A 21,485-nucleotide genomic window follows, 5' to 3' on the forward strand; every position below is an offset into this window, starting at 1 on the left:
AGCATTATTCAAAGCAGTTCCTGTCTGCAGAGACACAGAGGGACACATCACAGGCTCTCCGTCTCTCCATTTGGAGCTATTCAGGCTGTCTCCATCTTCCTCTACAACACCAGTTGTAAAAAGTATTTTCTTCTTCCTTTCTTAATCCAGCCCACATATTTTCCACCTCTCTCTCTCGTTACTGGTCTCAGTCTTTCAGTCTTTAGTGGAGTGGACCGTCTTCCCTCTCCGTCTCCATCCTGTGTTTTGATTCCGTCTCTGTCTCCGCACCTTTAGCAGATGAAAGAGCCGAGTGTTTTCTTCTCCTCCCGAGCAGAAGAAGATGAAAGTCTGATCTGTTTGTTGACGCCGTTACCGTGGCAACATCTCACCTGTTTGCTCCCCTTCAACCCCTAACGAGCAACTCTTAACGAGAAAACACCACTTCAAAAAAAAAAAAAAAAAGAACACACGACCAGAGAATAAACACAGACGAGACCAAAACGCACACAAACACACATAGAGAGGTTTGATCAAAAGGCACACACACACACACACACACACACGCACACACACTCACACACCCGGCCTGTGTTCCTGGCAGGGAGTCGGTGGATCTTTAATCCTCATCATGCAGCAGGTATCGATATCAGAGCCTCGCTGTCACCTTCTATTAGCTCTCTGATAGATGCTGAGCAGGCGGGTGGGGGGTGGGGGGTGGGGGGGGGATCAGATAGTATGGAGAGGGAGCTGCAGACTAAAATGTGTCCACAGCAGAAATGACGGTCAATTCATCCACAGCAGCAGATGAACATTCAGCATTTGTTTGGACTTAGATATGAGGAAATAAAGGATTCCAAATATTTCTATACAAACTGTAAACAGTGGTTAGAAAGTCCGATTTTCCTCTAATGTCTCTTCAGAGTCTAGACGTGAACGATAAAGAGATGATTCTGCACTTAAACCATCGGTACCTCCTCACTGATCAATCCCAGTAATAGGCATGATTGGATTAGGCTTTCAACTGCAGGTCTGGTGCATAAAAAACAGTTTTTACTACTAAGTTTTCTTCAACAACTCAGAAAGTCAAAGCTTCCGTTCTTTAAAATTTGCAGCTTTGGAAACTAAAAATTTCACATTTTTCTTGCAAATGTATGACTTTACCAACTCGAAAACACTAAGAACGTTTCTCAGAAATTTATGACTTTTCACACTTGAAAATGTGAGTCTTTTGAGTTTTTCCCCACAAATTTAGGACATTTAATTCTTGAAAACTGTAGGTTTTTTTTTTTTTTTTTAAATATATGACTTTCAATCTCAAAATTTAGATTTTTTGTTTTTAAAGATTAATTTTGGTCTTTTCGTGCCTTTATTGGATAGGTGGACAATGGATAGAGCTGGAAATGGGAGAGAGTGAAGCGAGATATGCGGCAAAGGGCCACAGGCCGGATTTGAACCCGGGCAGCCCACATACATGGGTAGCGCTGTAGATCGCCAGGCCATCCGTGTGCCCAAATTTAATTTAATTTTTTTCTCCTTTTGCTTAAATGGACTTTTTTTTACGGAAGAGTATTGGGGCCACTGAAAAAAAAAGATTTTTTGAGACAAATTTTTTTTTCACTTGTGAGAAAAAAGTCAGAATTCTGAGATTAAAGTCAGAATTCTGAGAAGAAAGTCAGAATTCTGAGATTAAAGTCAGAATTCTGAGAAAAAAGTCAGAATTCTGAGATTAAAGTCAGAATTCTGAGGTTAAAGTCAGAATTCTGAGAAAAAAAGTCAGAATTCTGACTTTATTCTTCAAATGAAAAAAAGTCTCAAAATTTTTTTGTTTCAGAATTCTGAGATTAAAGTCAGAATTCTGACTTTAAACTCAGAGTTCTGAAAAAAAAAATTAAAGTCAGAATTCTGACTTTAAACTCAGAATTCTGACTTTAATCTCAGAATTCTGACTTTTTTCTCAGAATTCTGACTTTAATCTCAGAATTCTGACTTTTTTCTCACAAGTGAAAAAAAAAAAAAATTCGTCTCAATTTTTTTTTTTTTCAGTGGCCCTAATACTCTTCTGTAGTTTTCCTGTTCATTAATGACATTCAAACTTGGAAAACTTTAGAGTTTTTTTCATAAATTGATGGCTTTTCATACCAAAATATAATTTATGACTTTTCAAACATGATTTTTTTCTCATTACTTAAAAATAATTTTAATTTTTGAAAATACTGTTTTTCTCCTCTGTAATGTACAACATTCTCATTATTCACCTGTTTTTAAACTACAACGTTTAGATCTTTTTTTTTATTAATCTAAGACTTTTTTTTTTTTTTTTAAGATTTATTTTTGGCCTTTTTGCATTTTATTTGATCGGACAGTGGATAGAGACGGAGGCAGGGGAGAGAGCGGGGAGAGACATGCAGGAAATGGTGCCACGGGCCGGATTCGAACCCGGGTCGCCCGCATACATGGTGTGCACCCCAACCACTCGACCACTGGGGCGCCATTAATCTAAGACTTTTTAAACTCAAAAATTTAATTTTCTTTCTCATCAATTCCTAAATCTTCAAACTTGAAAATTTTGAGTTTTTTTTCCTTTTAAAATGTGCACATCCTCTTCATTTATTTAATATTTTCAAAGTGGCCCTAATATACTCTGGCAGACAAGGAGAGAACTGAAAAAGCAACTGCAATTGGTGAATTTGTTAACAGCCAGCTAACAGCTAGCCACATTTAGCTAGTTTTCTCAACAGTCAGTGTAGCGAATAGCTAACAGATAGCCACATGTAGCTAGTTTTCTCAACAGTCAGTGTAGCGAATAGCTAACAGATAGCCACATCTAGCTAGTTTTCTCAACAGTCAGTGTAGCGAATAGCTAACAGCTAGCCACATGTAGCTAGTTTTCTCAACAGTCAGTGTAGCGAATAGCTAACAGATAGCCACATGTAGCTAGTTTTCTCAACAGTCAGTGTAGCGAATAGCTAACAGATAGCCACATGTAGTGAGATTTAGTATATCTTCACTTGTTTTAGAGTTCCAAAGTGGAGACTCTGGCTGTTGGTGAATTTTCACAGCAGTGGTCTGCAGTGGTTTCTGTGGTAACAGGAGAACATGAGCCCCAATGACCTTGACTTTGACCTCCAGAATCCAATCAATTCATCCTTGAGTCAGAGTGGAAATGTGTGCAAAGTTTGAGGAAAATATCTAAAAGCATTCTTGAGATAAAGTGGGTACAAGGCAGCAACCGTCCAGGTTTTGACTTTCTGGCGGTTTTAGTGATCTGTACATAAATTCATCCACTAGGGGGCTCTGAATCAAAGCAATAGTAAAAGATTAGAGTAGCGCAACACTGGGCGTTTTTTTATTTTGTGGATGGATTTGCCAGAACGCGGTTAAATCGGTCTTCCTGGTTGTTTTGTTGCATGCAGGCGCCGCTCAGACCAGAAGGAGTTGATTTAGGCAGAGAGCCATGATGGTCGAGGACAGAGAGGGGGCCGGGGTGAGGGAGGGGGTCAAATCTTCCAAACAGCGGGAGGAAGGTGAGCTGAAAATAGAAATGACCGGGGGAGGGGGGTCAACATGTTACAAATGATGCCCAGAGGGCAAAGAGCATGACCGGGGGGGTCCAGGTGATGAGGCGGCCGTGGGTAACAAACAGTGGGGGAGGAGGAGTTCATCTACTGTCACCAGCGGGAGAGAGAGGGAGAGAGAGAGATGCAGCAAGGACGGCACATACAGAGGGAAGGACGGCCACGGGACAAAGATGTAGAATAAAAAAAGCAGAAAAGATAGATAAAGCAGAGAGATGATGGGCAGATAGAGAGACGGAGGAGGGCCGTCTGTCGAGCTCCACTTCAAAAGAACGAGTAAACGCTCACACTGATATCACCAATCTATGCTAACATCTGTGTGTGTGCAGAGCGAGCCAGAGGTCGCCTCCTAACAGTGTGAGTCCGTCTGACTGAAGGGACCAGAATCCAGTTTTGTCTTTTAACCGAGAAGAAAAGAAACACAGAAAATGTTAGACGACAGTGCAGGAATTCACCTCAGAAAACAGGAGAAATCGCAGCTATTTAATGAAGGTAGGGCATAATTAACTCAGTAGTTTAGAAAAAACAGAACAGATTTTTATTTCTAGACTGAATGATGGTCTTTACAAATGGAGATGTTTTTTATCATTGAAGAGATGGCACTGGGACAAGAAAAATTAATAGGATTAATAAGATTATCAATAATCTAATCCCTGTTTTTCAGTGTCCCTGGAAACAGAGTCGAGGCTTTTAGGGTAATGGCACGAAGATGCAAACAATTCAGAGGCAAATGTCCATGCAGCCGTCTATCTGCAGCCGGTTACATGTGATTTTGTGCAGAAATTATGCACGTTTAGAAATTTTTTTTTTTTTTTTTTTTTTTTTTTCACTTTCCTCTGGTAAACTGAAATACACTATGTCGGGGGTGTCAAACTCAAGGCCCGGGGTGGAGTGGTTAATCATATCATATTTGTACCCTACCTGGCCCACCACTCTGAGGTCTGCAGATTTCCTCCAGTATAAAAATGTAAACTTAACCTTGATTATTTGAAATTCCCTTGTGAAGCCATGAAATTCTGAAAAAGTAAAGAGTATGAAAAATAAAATTAAAAAAAGTCAAGAATGTGGGGAGAGAAATAAATTTGTGTTTTTATTTCATATTTTCAATTTTGCATCTCAAGATCAAGATGCGAACTTATTTTTACTTTTCATTTTATACTTTGACCTTTTCAACTCATAATTTGTACTTTATATGCCATATTACAATTCATTATTTATACTTTTTTAATCATATTTTGATATTTTAGACCAACAATTTTAAATCTTAAGATATATATATATATATATATATATATATATATATTTTTTTTTTTTTTTTTTTTTTTTTTACTTTTTAAGTCATTATTTTGAGTTTTAGCTTATATTTTGACATCTGCAAAACCTAAATTTGGCTTTTTTAATCCTATATTTTGACTTTTAATGTCATGATTTTAATTTTTTGATCATATTTTGACATTTTCAATGCATAAGTTATACTTTCTTTTTTATCATATTTTGATGTTTTAGACCAACAATTTGAAATCTTAAGATATTTGTTTAACTTTTTAAGTCATTATTTTTTTAATTTAGCTCATATTTTGACATTTTCAACCCCTAAATTCGGCTTTTTAATTCTATATTTTGACTTGTAATCTCATTATTTAAAGTTGTTGATCATATTTTTACATTTTCAATTCATAATTTTTACTTTTTATATCATATTTTGACATTTTGGACTCACAATTTAAAAATTTAAGATATATTTTGACCTTTAAACTTATGATTTCAACTTTTTACTCATACATTGTTCTTTAAAACATTATTTTTCAATTTTTTAATATTGTGTTCTGGCCTGGCTGTTGGAGCTGCATAGGCACCATATTAAAGTGCATGGATTTAAGTACAATGTCATCACAGTTCCTGCTGGTGTAATGGTCAGGCCGCCAAATACTTTTGTCCACATGGTGTACATGTAATGAAATTATTAATAATTACATCAATATAAGAACCTTTAATTTGGTGGTGTGCTTTTCTCCGCAGTGATAACACAAAAATTCTGACTAATTAAGTTAGAGGATGCCGACAACCGCCATCAGGCAGCATTTAACCTTCTAGAAATCTCCGTCAGAGTGTGTGTGATTCATTCCTGAACACACACGAGCCCAGGTGTGTGTCCGCCTCTCTACCTGCCTCCACTGGGGCGATGAAGAAGTGTGTTTTCAGTTGATTAATTCTCCGCGTGTCCGGCCCCCAGAGCGTCTCCACAACAATGGAGAGTCATCGGAGGCCCGGGGCCTGCTGGAGGAACGTCTGGCTCACGCCGTATCTTTAAGGAGCGCTAATTCAATTAAAGAGGGTTACAGAGAGACGGAGCGCTGGAGGAGGAGGGATAATAACCAACTTAATACAGCGCTAAAAATCTATTTCTACTGATCTCTGCTTCACTCTGTCTCAGCTACATTTAAATAGAGATGCTACAATAATGCACGTCATTATTAGGGGACTGACTGTTTACATCCTGGACAGCGGTGGAAAATGTTGAAGCCAGGAACACCATTAAAGCTCACAGACTACACAAAGTTAAACAAAGCCAAGCTCAGCTAGTCTGCAGCTGCTACTTTCAGAGCTCTGCAGCTTTAATGCACCATTCTTCTTCTCAAAAAGCCCATGGTCATCGCCGGAGTGGCCATGTTGTTCCCCACATCGATGTGTTTTTATAAATATAAGTCTGTAAATGTGTGCGTATGCTCCCGTGACCTCTGCCGATCCCCGCTGCTATCTCATACAGGCGTACAGTAATAAGCTGCAGTGCAGAAATCGAAGCCATTTATGAGCCCCAACGCCAAAAACAGACAAACGATCGCTAAAATGGAGGCGACTTCTCTTAAAATGGAACCGACTTTCCTCCATTCAGCCTCTCCCTTTCTCCCTCCATACAAATGACTGCTATCAATATTTCCAATCTTCATTTCTCCCGAAGCTCACGGCCTCTTCCACAAATCAATGGCTTCCCACTGAGAGCTGTGACAAGGATCAAAAGTACGAGCGGCTCTGCTTCACTTTGTTCACATAAAGTCTCCCTTCAGTTCAGTTTCATCATTTAGGCGGCCATTATGTCGGCAGTATATAGTCTATAGACCATCAGGGTCACTCTCATATCAATACTGCCTGAGTAACTGCTCTGCAAACTCTTCTCTACCTCATCTCCAGGATGTTTGATGGCATCACACAAAATTAGCATTGCTTTTTGTGAAGTATTTCATTTACAGTGGATAAGGAGCAGCTTTATCCACATTTGCATAAATACGACTGTTGCACAATCTAAACCACTGATCATCAACTGGCGGCCCGGGGCCATATCAGGTCCCCCAAAGCTTCCTGTCCGGCCCCCGAAAGATCATTAAATTCAGAAAAGGAGGAAAGGAAGATGTTGTGGTTTTAAGAGTACCCTTTGGCTTTAAATGTCTGCAGCTGTTAAATCCATCCCACAAAAAATTAATATGAAATAGTTTTAGAATGACTCAACATTCGATCTGTTTTGACAGAAATTTACTTTCAGTCATACTTAAAGGAGTAAGGTTGCCAAGTGTTACAAAAATAATGGGTGATAAATGGTAAAATGGGTTGTGGAGTGGCACAAAGGGACAAAAAATGATGAAAAAAGTGATGAAAATGGGGAAAAAGGGGGCAAAAGTAATAAAAAATGGGTATAAAGTGTCAAAAGTAGTGCAAAAAATAATGAAAAGGGGTTAAAAAGTGTCAAAAATTGATACAAGTGGGTAAAACATACAGGAAAAGGGGTTAAGATGGGTTTTAATTTTGCAAAAGTTGGTGAGAGCGTAAAAAAGTGGCAAAAAGTATAAAAAAAGGGGTTAAAAGTGGAAAAAATAGAGCAACGAATTAATGACAAGGGGTTAAAAAGTGGAAAATAGAAGAAAAGTGGCAAAAATTCATAAAAGAGTAGCACAAAGAGGATAAAATATGCAGAAATAGTGGTCTAAAATGGGCTTAAGAATTGAGAAAAATGAGTTAAAGAGGCAAAAAGTATTGAAAATGGGTTAAAAGTGGCAAAAATAGTGCAACGAATTCATGACAAGGGGTTAAAAAGTGGGAAATGGAAGAAAAGTGGCAAAAGGGACAAGGGACAAAAGAATTGACAAAAATTGGTGGAAAATTGGTGAAAACAGGAAAAAAGGTTAAACGTATCGAAAATGGGTTAAAAGTGTCAAAAATAGTGCATAAAAAGTAATGAAAGGGGTTAAAAAGTGTCATAATAGAACAAAAGTGGAACCAAGAGGATAAAACCTGCTGGAAAAGTGGTTTAAAATGGAAAAAAATGGGTTAAAGAGGCAAAAAGTATCAAAGAAAGGGTTAAAAGTGGTAAAAATAAATAAAAAAATAAAAAAAGCCCAAATAGCCAAAGTTGGAAAAAAGGGGTTAAAGAGTGGCAAAATGGGTGAAAAGTGGCAAACATTGATTTAAATGTTGGAAAAAATGTAATGAAAAGGGGTCAAAAGTGGCAAAAATTGATAAAAGAGTGGGTAAAACATGCAGGAAAAGGGGTTAAGAGGGGTTAAAATCTTGCAAAAATTGTGGTAAGAAGAAAAAATTGGCAAAAAATATCAAAAAAAGGGTTAAAAGTGGTAAAAATGGGGGATAGATAGGGATAGATCTCACCGGTAATGACTTAAAATGTCCTGTGTTTTGAAAGTAAATACAAATACTACTACAATAATATTTCAATCAGACCAAAATATCTCTTTAATTTTAGTGTATTTGAAAGTCCAGCCCCCGGGGTCTCTGTGGACAATAAATCTGGCCCTTGTGCAATGTACTTGATGTCTCCTGCTCTACAGAATGCATGGGCACAAATTCCCACAGAATCTTGTTGAAAGAAAGAATCTTGTTTTGTTTAAGAAATTCTGTTATTGGTAAAAATTAAATGAAATCGACAGAAGTCTTCATCTTAACCCACCACTCTTCTGTCTGGTAATCCTGCAGAGGCATGTAATCAGCAGGGTTAGCTTGAGTTGTTCAAAGTCTGTTCAAAGTTTGCATCTTTGTCTCTACTCATCAGCTATTGTTTGTGTTGTCTGTGCATCGTCTATATATCCTCATACATGAATTCATCGATGCGTCTGTGGATGCATGTGCCACTCATCTGAATATTTATGTTTGTGTGTCTGAGAGGGAATGAAAGTGTGTTTGAGCACATATACAGGATCAAATTAACGCACCTCTATTTCTTTACATCTCTGTTTCAGTGTATGCTCTTTTATGACTGCGTGTGAGTGTGTGTGAGTGTGTGTGGTTGTCAGTCACACGGCAGGGCTAGGCTAATCAGCACAGCTAGCTGTTCTCTGTGTGATGTAGGCTGATTAATATCCTGTTAGCGTCCCGTTGCTTTTAAGGCTAACTGCTGTTTCCTCCATACATCCATCGCTTCAAAACAGCCCTGCTTTCATCTGGCCTCATTAAGACGATCTATTACTAAACTTAGCAACACACACTCAAACAGGGAGCCTTTTTTTTAAAGCTTTATGCTGATTGGTCAAAGCTTTTGATAGCAAAAGTTAGAGAAGAAAAGTTCAGAGATGCTGAATGTGATTATACCTGGAGCTGCAGACAAACTGCTTCTAGGACTCTCTGATGTTGAAGCTTCTTTGTGTTGATCTGCATCTCGAAACCTACTAAAAGCCATATGTTTCGCTTTGTATAAACCCAAATTCTAAAAAAAGTTGGGATGTTGTACCATTCAGAGGTGGGTTTGCTGTTTTTTTGGATCATTGTCCTGCTGCATAACCCAAGTGCTCTTCATCTTGAGGCCATAAACTGGAGCTGCAAAGCTGTAGAAATGACTTTGCACCCTATTCCAGGCTGATAGACACTGTTGAAACAATTTGGTGGGCCAGCCACCCCTGGGAAGGTTCACCACTGCTCCCAGTTTTCTCCATTTGTGGATAATAACTCACCCCACAGCTAACTGGGGTCACAAAACCTTAGAAATAACCTTGTTACCCTTTCCGGCTACTAGACTACTAGAGGCTCTTAGAGTCATTTTGGTTGGCTGGCCCCTCAGAATGTTCAACAAGTTTTCTCCATTTGTGGATAATGGCTCTCACCATGGTTCACTGGAAGTGCAGAGCCTTAAAAATGACTTTGTAACCTTTTCCAGCCTGATAGATGCCCTCTCAGTAATTTTAGCATGCTGGCCCCACTTGGAAAGTTTACCACTGTACCAAGTTTTCCACATTTGTGGATAATGACTCACCCTAAAGCCCAAAAAATAACTTTGCTAGCCATTCCAGACCGACAGACTGACTTTGCAATCTTTCCCAGTCTGACAGACACTGTTGAATTTATGTGGTGGGCCAGCCACTCCTGGGAAGGTTCACCACTGCTCCAAGTTTTCTCCATTTGTGGACAATGACTCACCCTTTCCAGACTGATAGATGCTCTTGGAGTCATTTTGGTAGGTTGACCACTCCTGTTTTTCTCCATCTGTGGGTAATGGCTCTCACCATGGTTCACTCGAGTGCAGACTGATAGACGCTCTTGGAGTCTTTATGGTAGGCTGGCCACCCCTGTTCCAAGTTTTTCACATTTGTGCATAATGGCTCTAGCTGTGATTGGCTGGAGTCTCAAAGCCTTAGAAATAGCCTTGTAACCCTTTTCAGACTGATAGATGCTCTTGGAGTCATTTTGGTTGGCCGGCCACTCCTGGGAAGGTTCACTGCTGTTCAAAGTTTTCTCCATTTGTGGATAATGGCTCTCACCATGATAGAAAACAAGCACTTCTGAAAGGCTGGTCATCAACAATTAACACTGGTGCCAGGTTCACCACTCTGTGAAAGCCTGTGTGGGCAAATAGTCCAACTGTTTATGAACAATGTTCCTCAACGTGCAACTGAGAGGATCCTAGAGATTTGACCATCTAGAGTCCAAAATATCGTCTTAAGGTTCAGAAAATCTGGAGAACTCTGAACATAACAGACAAGGCAGAAAACCAGCAATAAGTGCCCACAACCTTCGACCACTCAGATGGAGCTGCATTAACAGCCAAAGAAGAATACCCCAACAGAGCTTCTGTTGGCAGTTTCAAACACGTTAGAGAGCATTTTAAGAAATAGCTTCTTCTAAGCGGGTCAGACAGCTCCAGATGAATCCAGACTTTATTGGATGAACTGTTGATGCATGTTTGCACACGTTATAACTGGTCCTTTTTATTTAATCTCAATGTAAACCGTGCATTTGCAGTTCTCATTTAGAATTGAATTACTCTGATTGAAGAAATATTGCACCCATAAACATGTCTGCTTTGTCTCCTACCTTGAAGCTCTGGAGCTGCTCGGCGGCCTCTTTGTCTTGTCTGAGGCAGGAGTTGAAGATGAGGAGCTCGGTGTCCCGTAGCCATGCCTTCAGCTCCTTAATCCGAGCCTCCAGCTGCTCCAGGAGAGAGTTCGTCAATGGGGAGAGGGCAGAGCGAGGGTTTTCTACAGCGGTTCTGCGGCTGCCGACCAGCAAAGAGTTTGCATTGGTCGACTGGTTTTTATCTGATGAAGAGGGTCCTGAGTGCTCGGAGAGGATTTTCTGAAAGACAACAGGAGAGCGGAAAACACCATCAGGTAAGATAGTCCATCAATCAGCATCCGGTGACTGTGGTTTAAACACGTCAGGGGTTTTCTAAGTGTGGGAGAGTGAGCCTCCTCTAAGAAGACATTCATTCAGTGGACCCCCACCCACCAAAAGGATTCAAACTGAAAAAAATTAAGCAACATTTCAAACATTTATGTGTAATCTTTACATCTTTAACAAAAATATCTTTGGATATTTTGGTTTGCGGATGTCCTTAAACATCTGCCTTGCCCTCTTATTCAGTTATAGACCATTAAATACCCCTTTTCATGTTTTTTTTGGCCATTTTACAACTTCTTTTTGCTTCTTTTTCTCCAATTTTTTCCACCTTTATCACATTTTTGCCCATTTAAGCTACCTTTCATCATTGGATATCCCCTGTTTTTCCATTTTTTCCCCATTTTTGCAACGTCTTTTTGCCACTTTTCCCAATTTTTGCCACTTTTATCCCATTTTTTGCCCTTTATTAACTATTTGTTGCAACTTCTTGTCCATTTAAGCTACCTGTTGCCATTAAATACCACACGTTTTTCTTTTTTTCCCCAATTTTAGCCACTTTTTTTTGCCACTTTATCCCATTTTGCCCTTTTTCACCTTTTTTGCCACTTTTCACCCATTTAAGCTGACAGTTTTTACCATTAAATACCACTTTTTCTCCTACTTATTTGCCCATTTTGACACTTTTTTGCAACTTTTTTCCCATTTCTGCCCTTTTTCACTTTTTTTTCTCCCAATTTTCACCCATTTAAGCTACGTTTTGCCATTAAATACCACTTGTTTCATCTTATATTGCCCGTTTTTGCAACTTCTTTTTGCCACTTTATCCCATTTTTGCCCTTTTTCACCTGTTTTTTGCCACTTCTTTTCACCCATTTAAGCTACCTTTCGTCATTGAATACAACTTTTTCCCTACTTTTTGCCCATTTTTGCCACTTCTTTTTGCCACTTTTATCCCTTTTTTTTGCCTTTTTTCACCATGTTTTTGTCACTTTTCAACCATTTCAGCTACCTTTTGCCACTAAATACCACTTGTTTCCTCTTTTTTTGCCCATTTTAGTCACTTTCCACTCTTTTTTTGTCACTTCTCACCCATTTCTGCTACTTTCTGACCATTTTTCCACTTTTTCTCCCCATTTTCGCCCCTTTTCACCCATTTCTGCTCCTTTCTGACCATTTTGCCACCTTTAACGTATTGTTATTGCTACTTCAAGCTGTTTTTGCCACTTTTCACCTCTTAGATTGTGGCTCTTGCAAAGGTATTTTTCATCTATTTGGCTCTTTAGTTGAGTAACACTGCTCTATAGCATAGTCCCTATAGTAACTATAAGTCTATCCATTTTGCTCCATGCACAGCAGAGGTTAGCAAAGCAAATCACCTTTTTCCAGGTTTATGGTTCCGCGCCTCCCCTGAAGCTCTGTGGCGCCCCCCTCCCCTGGGGGGCGCCACAGAGCTTCACACTTTGAAAACCACTGCACAACATAGCATGCTTTAAACGGGTTAAAACTTTAAAGGTGGTATTTTTTTAATCGTACTGCTGACAAGATCTCCTCACTCTTAAGATTGTACTACTATTCCCTTCAAGGTATTTAATCATTTCACCATACCTCATTCTGCATGGTAAAAATTTCTCTCCTCAGTGTTGCTAATGCTGTTGATCCCACCATGAATTAGCCTGTTGCTGCTAATGCTGTTGATGTTGTTGTTGTGAAGTCTGCCATTATCGTGTCAACGAGGCTGCTGTTGTTGAAGAACAAAGCTCTGAGAATCTAACCTGTGTTGTTTTTCCAGGTGCAAACAGATCAGCTGCTAATTCAGAGCTTCTAGCGGCTTCACCTACGGAGCCGATATTCACACCGACGGCAAAACATCATTTAGACACAATACCGACTGAAAGAGTGTTCGCTGAAGAGCAATCACTGTTTCAAATGGGAACGACTTCGAATAACAAGAGCCAAGTGTGTGGTGTGTGTGTGTAATAAGCTGTGCAGAGTAATTTTCAGCTCCTGTTGATCACACAGGGAGACACAGGGAGACGCTGAGAGACTATTCCCACCGCGCTTTAGACAACTCTCTGTTTGTGAGTCTGTTTTTAAAGAAAAGTGCTCAGCAATATCCAACAAACTTTTGATGTTCTTCTGCTGATCAGGACGGGCTTCACACAAAGTTTTCAAGGTAGAACTTTAGACTGAATAAATAATAGAGACAGAGTCAGCGTCAGCTGAATCTCTGAACCCTGGGGTGTGCTCCAATGGTCCTTTTTAGTCACAGAGATTTCTAAGAATCTGCATGTTGGCTGCAGGACAGCTGTGGTCGTATCTGCTCCAGATTTTAGACTTGATTGTCCTCTGTGTTTGCTGTGTCTCCCAGATGTCCCAGCACTGTCTTACCTCAACAAATTCCTCACCAGTGCCTTGATTAATTAATAACTGAAGGGAAGAATTAAGGCATTTTGCACAAACAAGAGGAGTTTCCAATCCAAAGCCAGACCAGGCTTTTATTTTGAAAAGTGCAACTAAAATGCATAACCATACTGTGTAAAAAAAAAAAAAAAAGTACAAAATGCCAAATAAAAAGCTTTGCTTGCACCAAAAAGGCAAGCCTTCTGCATGTAAGACATCATGCAGGCAGTGTGGCAGCCCTGATATTTCAAAAAGCACATCAAATTAAAATCAAGCCAGTTCATTACCATCATGCACCAGGTTTAAAGACAAAGAAAGGAGCTTCACTTCATCCTGTGTTTTCTCTTTAAATGGAGGATACACTGGACCATCCTTTATGTAGAGAAGAGGAGGTACGACCCACAATTCCTTGTGCCAACTTCATCTAAATGGACAAACCACTTAGGCCACTTTAACATTTTAATAACTCATGTTTCTGTTTGAGTTTTACCTCAACCTCCAATCAGCCAATCAGCCGACAGTTCAGACTGGGTTTGATAGAAGTAAGATTAAGTTTTTAAGCTTGGTTTTAAACATTTAATACCATTGTTGCCATGTGAAGTTTTCAAACAGTAGGTCTTCAGGGCAAAAATTGAAGGGAAGTGGAACTACAGTTCCCATCAGCCCTTGCATATCCATCATCTTTTAAGCTCCACTCACTGGTTTGATAACCTGACACGCCAGATCAGTGGTTCTCAACCCTGGGGGTCACCTGATGCCTTAAAAAAAGCACTTGAAACCAGTTTTACCAAATGTTAACCATTTTTCATCGCTTTTTAACACCCATTTTGCCAATATTAGTACATTTTTTCCACTTAAAACCCATTTTTGTCCATTTTAAACCCTTTCCATGACTGTTTTCTGCCTGTTATTGCCTCTGTTGACCCACTATTGCCACTATCAACCACCTTTTACACCCCTTTTTGCCCATTTTACCACAGTTAACCCATGTTTGCCAGTTTATATCAATTTTTCATCCCATTCCAACTAATATCCACCAATTTTTGCACTTTAAAGCCATTTCAGCCACATTTTAATCCCCTTTTACCACTTTTTGTGCCTGTTTTTGCCACTAACTTTTTTTGGTTTTATTTTGCCACTTTTAACTAATTTTTGCCACTTTTAACCCATTTATGTCCAATTTCAGCACCTTTTTCACCATTATTATCCAATTTGAGCAATTTTTAGGCCATTTTAATCATGTTAAGTTATTAAGTTATTTTCATTTAAAGATGATGAAATGAAATGAATAAATAAAGGTAATTGTTTCTTTGATAAGAGTGGTTATTATTCAGGTCAAATATAAAATATGGATTTCACAGCTTAATTTCACAATGGACCATGGTTTTGCTGACCTCCATGGACCCCCAGTTTGGCTGGTCCCAGAAAGTGCCCCCTTTTTCCCTCCTTATGGACAACCTTGTCTGCACATGACTATTCTTGAATATTCATGGCTGTTCAACCACCCTCAGGTACAGTGGGGGTCCCCGGTCTCTGGCACCTTTATTTTGGGGGTCGCGGGCTGAAAAGGTTGAGAACCTCTACGCCAGATGGATTCGTTTTACACATTCATCTGGAAAACCTCCCATTGACAATGTTTGGGGAAGGGCAGAGCCTTTGGAAAAAAAAAAACTAGGAGGGTGATTAGATGAACGTTCTGTCTGTCACATCTTTACCGGCCAATCAGAGCAACACAAGACGCGATGCCGTCGCTGCTACCAAGGAGTAACAGCATTGTTGTCTTAGAAAGGAAAACAACTCACTGCTGTTCTTTGTTCTTCTTTTAACCAAGAAATGTCGTCAAGTTCTGATAAAGCTGGCGCTATAGCAGCATCCACGCTGTCTTCTCACAGAACTATAACCCCTCTAAAATCATTAATGTCTGCCTTTATTTATCATCTTTTCAGAAGGAGAATTTTAAAAGTATTAGGAAATACTTAACTCAACTGCCTCACGTTTACTCCCACCATCTGTGGTCCAAACAGACCATTAAAACCTGTCTTTAGTGTCATTTTAGTAAACACTCTGTAATATCAGGTTTGACAGGAAAGTTCCCACATCATTATCCAAAGTTCACACTGACTTCCTCTTCCTCAGACGCTGTTATCTTGCAGGTCTCGTCATGACTTTAACAAGCCGCCATAACAAGAGAAAGTTGGAGCGATGAGAGCGCGGTTCCTGAACGAGCCCTGCATGGGTCCCTGCTGCTCATCTGCATATGTATGTGTTTGTATAAAAGGAGGCGAATTGCCGGTGTAGCGGCGACCCTCCCTCCTGAGCGGAAACACTACTTTAGCTGAACTCTGGCAGGTAAAAACCATCCCATTAGACGATGAAGAGGGCCGATTACAGGACCCCCCAACCGCTCAAATGTGCAGTTAGCGATGTGATCACAAGAAGAGAGAGTGGCGATGAGCCTGGCGTTCGTTTGACGGGGAGAAACAGACGGAGAGAGAGAGAGAGGGAGATGGACTCTATCATCAGGGATGTAATTTAAAAGATATAAAGCACATTTCTGAAAACATGGACAAACTTTGTATCCTGATAATAAGATGAATTTCAATTCTCTGCAGGTGGCGGTGTTGAAAAAGAACTCCAGTCTGTTGATCTCCTGTGGAGCGGAGCAGCACCACACTGTGGATTCACTGAGCTCATCCATGCTCAAATATCTGTCCCTCCAGTTTACAAACCAGACTAAAACTTATATTGATTCTTTTGTGTTTCGTTATTGCACTATTTTCTATAAATGCTGTATGCTTTAAACTCTCCACAGGTTTAAAGGCAGCAAGCATGCATGCATTTTAACAGAACAGACCAGTAAAAGTAGAAGCACTTAATGAACTTGTTTAGAAAAATACTCAATGTAGAGACTCTGGATTCTAGACTTCCTTTTTGATTCACCCTATAGTTCCAGAAGACTTTTTCTGCATCCTAAAATGACACATGCTTACAAATGTTTAAAACCCGAGGTCAAACCTGCATTGGGGGTGTAATTTCAGAAATACTGTAGGGGGCGCCACTGAGCAAACAGGTCAGATCCACTAAAAAAAAAAAATCCATCTTTTAGCATGCTGAGGAGAGGTTTCAAGGCTATACACAGATCATAAGCCCCTGAAAACTCGACTTCCTGTTTCATGGCGAACATAAAATCACCCTGACCTCGCCTTTTCACAGACTTTTCACCTTTAAGAGAGTGTAAGGTCCACATCTTGGGATGTGCCTGTAATAATCACAATGGGAAACTCAGCCACAGTGACTTCCTGCTGCACTCGGAGGAGGAGTTGGATCAAGTATGACCCTGGGACAGACCAAAAACAGCCCAATTTCCATCAGTTTATTCAGGGTCCTGTTGGAGATAGAGAGTCAGCCCAAGAGGCTTTTTTGTAAATCTCCCCAAGCCACATCTACCAATTATTTTCTACTGTTGTCATCTGCCAAAATCTGTTACAAGACCTGATGCACTGACAAAGTTTTTCTACTTTTCACATTGCCTCAAAAGTCCATCCGATGACGGCAAAAGTAATAAAAACCCTATCAGATACAATTAAAGCGTAAGTGAACCCACAGCTCAGAGCTGACTCCAGCCACTTCAGTAATTCAAAAAATATACAGAAAGTGAGCAGTTTGGTACTGAGAGGAGGAAGGGGAAAAGGACGTGGTTTTCCAGATGAGGCGGGAGTGATAGTAGCTGTGTTTCCTTTACCCTTAGAAATGCGCAAAATCTAAATAGCGCAATAAAAACCCGGTTATGGAAATACCTAACCTTGCAAAGCAGATGGATACGCCCATTTTCTTGTTTTTCACTGGTGAATCCATCTTGTTAAGCTCCCATCTGAACTGTTTGGGCCCAGTTAGAAAGTGACAGGACCAATCAGTGATGAGGGGCAGTACTTTCAGGCGCAGCAGAGTCGTGACGTAAACAAGCAGCAGCAAAACTTGACAACAATTCTTCGTTAAAAGAAGAACAAAGAACAGCAGTGAGTTGTTTTCTTTTCAAAAATGACAAAAGTTGAGTACTGACATGTCTATAGTCGCCATGTTTCACGTTATTCCCTGGTAGCTGTGCACGGGCGGCTCAATAGCGGCTACTTCACGTGTTTTGTTGCTGTTATTGGCCCGTAGAGATGTGACGGACAGAACGTTCATCAAAACCTCTGCCTTTTCTCAAACATTTCCTATTGAAGCTTTCTCAAATGGATGTGTGAAACACATTCATCTGGCGTGTCAGGTTAGGAAACACCTGAATTTCGAAAACCTCTCAAATACTGCAAAAAAAAAAATTACGCTCTTGTGATGAGGGTTTTCAGATGTTTCGATATAGAAATATATCACAAACGTGAAATGGAAACACTTTTTCCACATTTACAAGTCACAGGATGTACGGTGTCACATGACCAGTCATTCTGAGGCAACACGGCGCGGTGCGTGTGGACAGAAGAGGAGACGAGACTTTTCTTAACATCACACTTAAACCCTCACACGTGGCTTTTGCCATACATACAAACTTTACCTCTGAACTATCATCCGTTGCCTTCGTCTTTTGTTCAAAATGATCAAGACAACCGCCGTAGATGTAACCAAAACCGTACCTACACACAACAGGTTTTGAGTGTCAAGCTTCCCTGCAGCAGATCCACGTGAGATGAGATTTTACGAGAATTGCGAGGCCTAAGTCCAAAACTCCCTTCAATGGAAACGCATTCAAAGCGCAATTGTACTTAGTTGAAATTTAGAAAAGATAGAAAAGCTTTCATTTTGGAAAAAATAAGGATGAGGTGGAGGAGTGGAGGTTTTTTCCCCTCCAGAGTCCCCTGAAGCAGGCTGTGGTGTGGTTGTGGAGCGTGGTGGTTCTGAGCACTACCTGTTCAGTCCATTGGCTCCGGCAGTGGCGTTACTAAAACCGGAGCTCTCAGAGCTGAAGGAGAGGATGGGAGTGGTCTCTACCTTTTATATAGAGTTTGTGACGTAGAAACCTACCATCAGTAGGCCCAAGCACGTTTCCTCTGCGTTCACACTGACCAAAACAAACTGGACTTTGGGCCCGAGTGTACTCGGATCCCGGACCATGCCATGAGTGTGAAAGCATCCTTACTAGAAAAGACAGAGAAAGGAAGAAAACCGCACAGAAAGGAAAGAGAGTAAGGGAGGGAAAAGATGCAAAAGTATGGGAATAGGAGCAAATGAGAGATAAATCCAGTGGGAGAGAGTGAAAATGAAAAAGAAAATGAGCAAATAAGAGAGATAAAGAAGGGAGCAGAGCAAATGAAACAGAGAGAGATGGTGTGTAGTTTTTAGGGACTCAATTAACCAGGCGTTGTTTTTCCTCCCTCTTCTCCTCTTCTTCTCCCTGCAGGTTAAAGCAGTGAACACTGCTAACTTCTTGATTTTAGAGTAAAATAAGACAAATATAAGATCATTGTTTGAGCTATCAGAAAGGTAGCAACATTATGTTTTGTTGCATCCGTCTCTTTTAATTGATTGGAGATGCCCTCTGCAGGTGTAGAGGTGTTTGTTTTTAACCTTTAAGACCCTAACTGTTTATGCAGTGCATTATAACCCTGTATACTGTATAGACACAGAATCAGAGACTGTATACATCCAATCAGACGGTTTGACCTTGAACGACCGTGAAAAATGACAAGCTGCTACAATCACAGACACAGAGATCTGCAGAAAAGAAGGAAGCTCATTTACAACCTCTTTATTTTCTCTGTTGTGCGTGTATGTGTGTCATAAATTCTTCATAAGGCCAGGACAGTTCAGAGGCGAGGCACAGGACATCAATTCCACTTAATTCACAATTTGTGTCAGAGCAGCAGATGCCGACGCCAGCACTGATCGGCCCGTTAATGTGCTACTCAGGCGGTAGGGGTAAGAAAGACCGAGATAAACAGAAGAGAGACTTTGCAGAGACAATGCTGGCTGCAGAAACAGCTCAAAAACGTAGATAAATTAGAGATAAATTAGAGTCAAAAACTAGAAGAGGGTTAAGGAAAAGGAGGTAAGGAAAAGAAGAAGGTGTACAAGAAGAATAAAAAAAAATTATCAAGAAGAAGTAGGTGCACAACAAGGAGAGGAGGGTACAGAACAAAAGAGAAAATAATGCAACAATAAGAAGGTAGAGAAAAGAAGCAGGTATGTTACCAGGGTAAAAAGGAATGCAACAAAATTAATAAGGAACCCAACATGAACAAGAAGGTGTGAAAAAGAAAAAGAAGGTATATGCAAAAGGAAGGTAGTTCATAACAACAAGAACAGGAAGGTACGCAACATGAACAGGAAGTTACGTAACAAGAACAGGAAGGTATAAAACAAGAACAGGAAGGTACGCAACATGAACAGGAAGTTAAGCAACATGAACAGGAAGGTATAAAACAAGAACAGGAGGGCACATGAAAAAAAGGAAGGTACGCAACAAGATAAGGAAGGTAGGGGACACGAACAGCAAAGTACGCAACAAGAACAGGAATCTATGCTACAAGAAGAGGGAAACAGGCAGGAAGGTGGTATGCAACGTTGGGTGGATCCACCTAAAGATGAGGAGGGTATGCAACAAGGAGATGTATGAAGAGAAGGTTTGCAAGAAAAACAAGGTTTGCACCAAGGAGAAGAAGATATGCAAGATGGAGGATGTTTTGTGATGTTTTTTGCTTCTTTCTCTGCCCATACATGTAGAGCTTTACAGTGTCAGCCCAAGAGGTACATTTCCCTGCTAAAATCTTAAATTGACACAAAAAAAATTATGTCATTATTTTGATCCTGAAAGGAGGACAACCAGCAACCTTAATAGGTTAGTGTGATACGTATAGTCATCATCAACAGCTGACAGCTGAAGATCACAGGGGTGGTAAACATTTCTACAGCTCCAATAAAGAGAAACATCTCTATAGCATTCCGGGATTGTGGGTAATGTAGTTTTTTTCCAGGAGGCACCATAGAAATCAGGCTATTCTTAAAACAAGGATGATATCATACAAATTTCTGTCTTTTGCAGGGGCATATCTCATTGTGTCTCACTCAGGCAGCTCCAGGTAAGCCTACTATGGATGGTTATGATACTACAGCTAATAATCCAATCAGCTATGGGGAAAATAAAAGTGATTTTCACTTCCTGAACCACAATGCTGGGCTCATTGTAGCACAGCTTAGTTGTCAAAGTGCTGAACAAAGGAAACAGTCCCCAGCTAGTACCTCCTTCTATCAGCGCCCACGCTACCTTTGCTTCCTGCTGTGACCCTCACAAAGTTAGTTTCATGTCAGTGTATGTGTGAAACATCATTGTAAGTCCAAATGTCTCTTTGTCGGTAATAGAAGTTTAATCACAGTCTGATTACTGTGGCGGAAACACACACAGAGGCGCAGAGAGAGAGAGAGAGAGAGAGAGAGGCTCGTCTGCTGCTGTTGTTTAATTTCTAAAATGGAATCTGTTGGAGCGACAATACATATGTTAATGCACACGCATACGCATTTCCAATAACTCTGAGTCGGTGTGTGAGACACAGATGGTGTTTGCTCCTCCGCCGCTCTCTGTTTGTGTGAACGAGCTCATCGCGTTGACGCGCCGCTCACTCGACAGGAGACGGTTCGTTTCTTCGGAGGAACAAAGTCACATCGTCACTTTTCAGCCTCCTGCCAGATGTCACCGTCAGAGTAGACCTGGAATTAATCTCCACGCCCGGGTAAAGACAATCAATGGCTGCCGCAAGCCCATCAGCAAGGCACACAACACTTTCTAAGGCCTTAAAGAACACAGGTAGAAGAGGGGGTTAAAAAGACCTGTGCGAGAACCTCGGTGCTTAGATGGACACCAATCTCTGGTCTTTGAGGACTGACAACTTTAAAGTATCTTAGAGTAGACAATAAAGGTTTAATTCA

At 40.3% G+C, this 21,485-nt stretch overlaps 1 protein-coding gene across 4 annotated transcripts in view; it reads right to left on the minus strand.

The window, feature by feature from the left end:
* Positions 1-21,485, minus strand: part of akap6 (A kinase (PRKA) anchor protein 6) — a 319,977-nt gene that overhangs the window by 57,843 nt on the left and 240,649 nt on the right. For all 4 annotated transcript variants that reach the window (XM_041812714.1, XM_041812716.1, XM_041812715.1 and 1 more), the window contains exon 19: positions 10,866-11,126. In XM_041812714.1, coding sequence (XP_041668648.1) covers positions 10,866-11,126 — 261 coding nt within the window. The remainder of the gene's footprint in view (positions 1-10,865; positions 11,127-21,485) is intronic.

Source organism: Cheilinus undulatus, linkage group 18 (genome assembly GCF_018320785.1).
Source record: "Cheilinus undulatus linkage group 18, ASM1832078v1, whole genome shotgun sequence".
In the NCBI taxonomy this organism is placed as follows: Eukaryota; Metazoa; Chordata; class Actinopteri; order Labriformes; family Labridae; genus Cheilinus; species Cheilinus undulatus.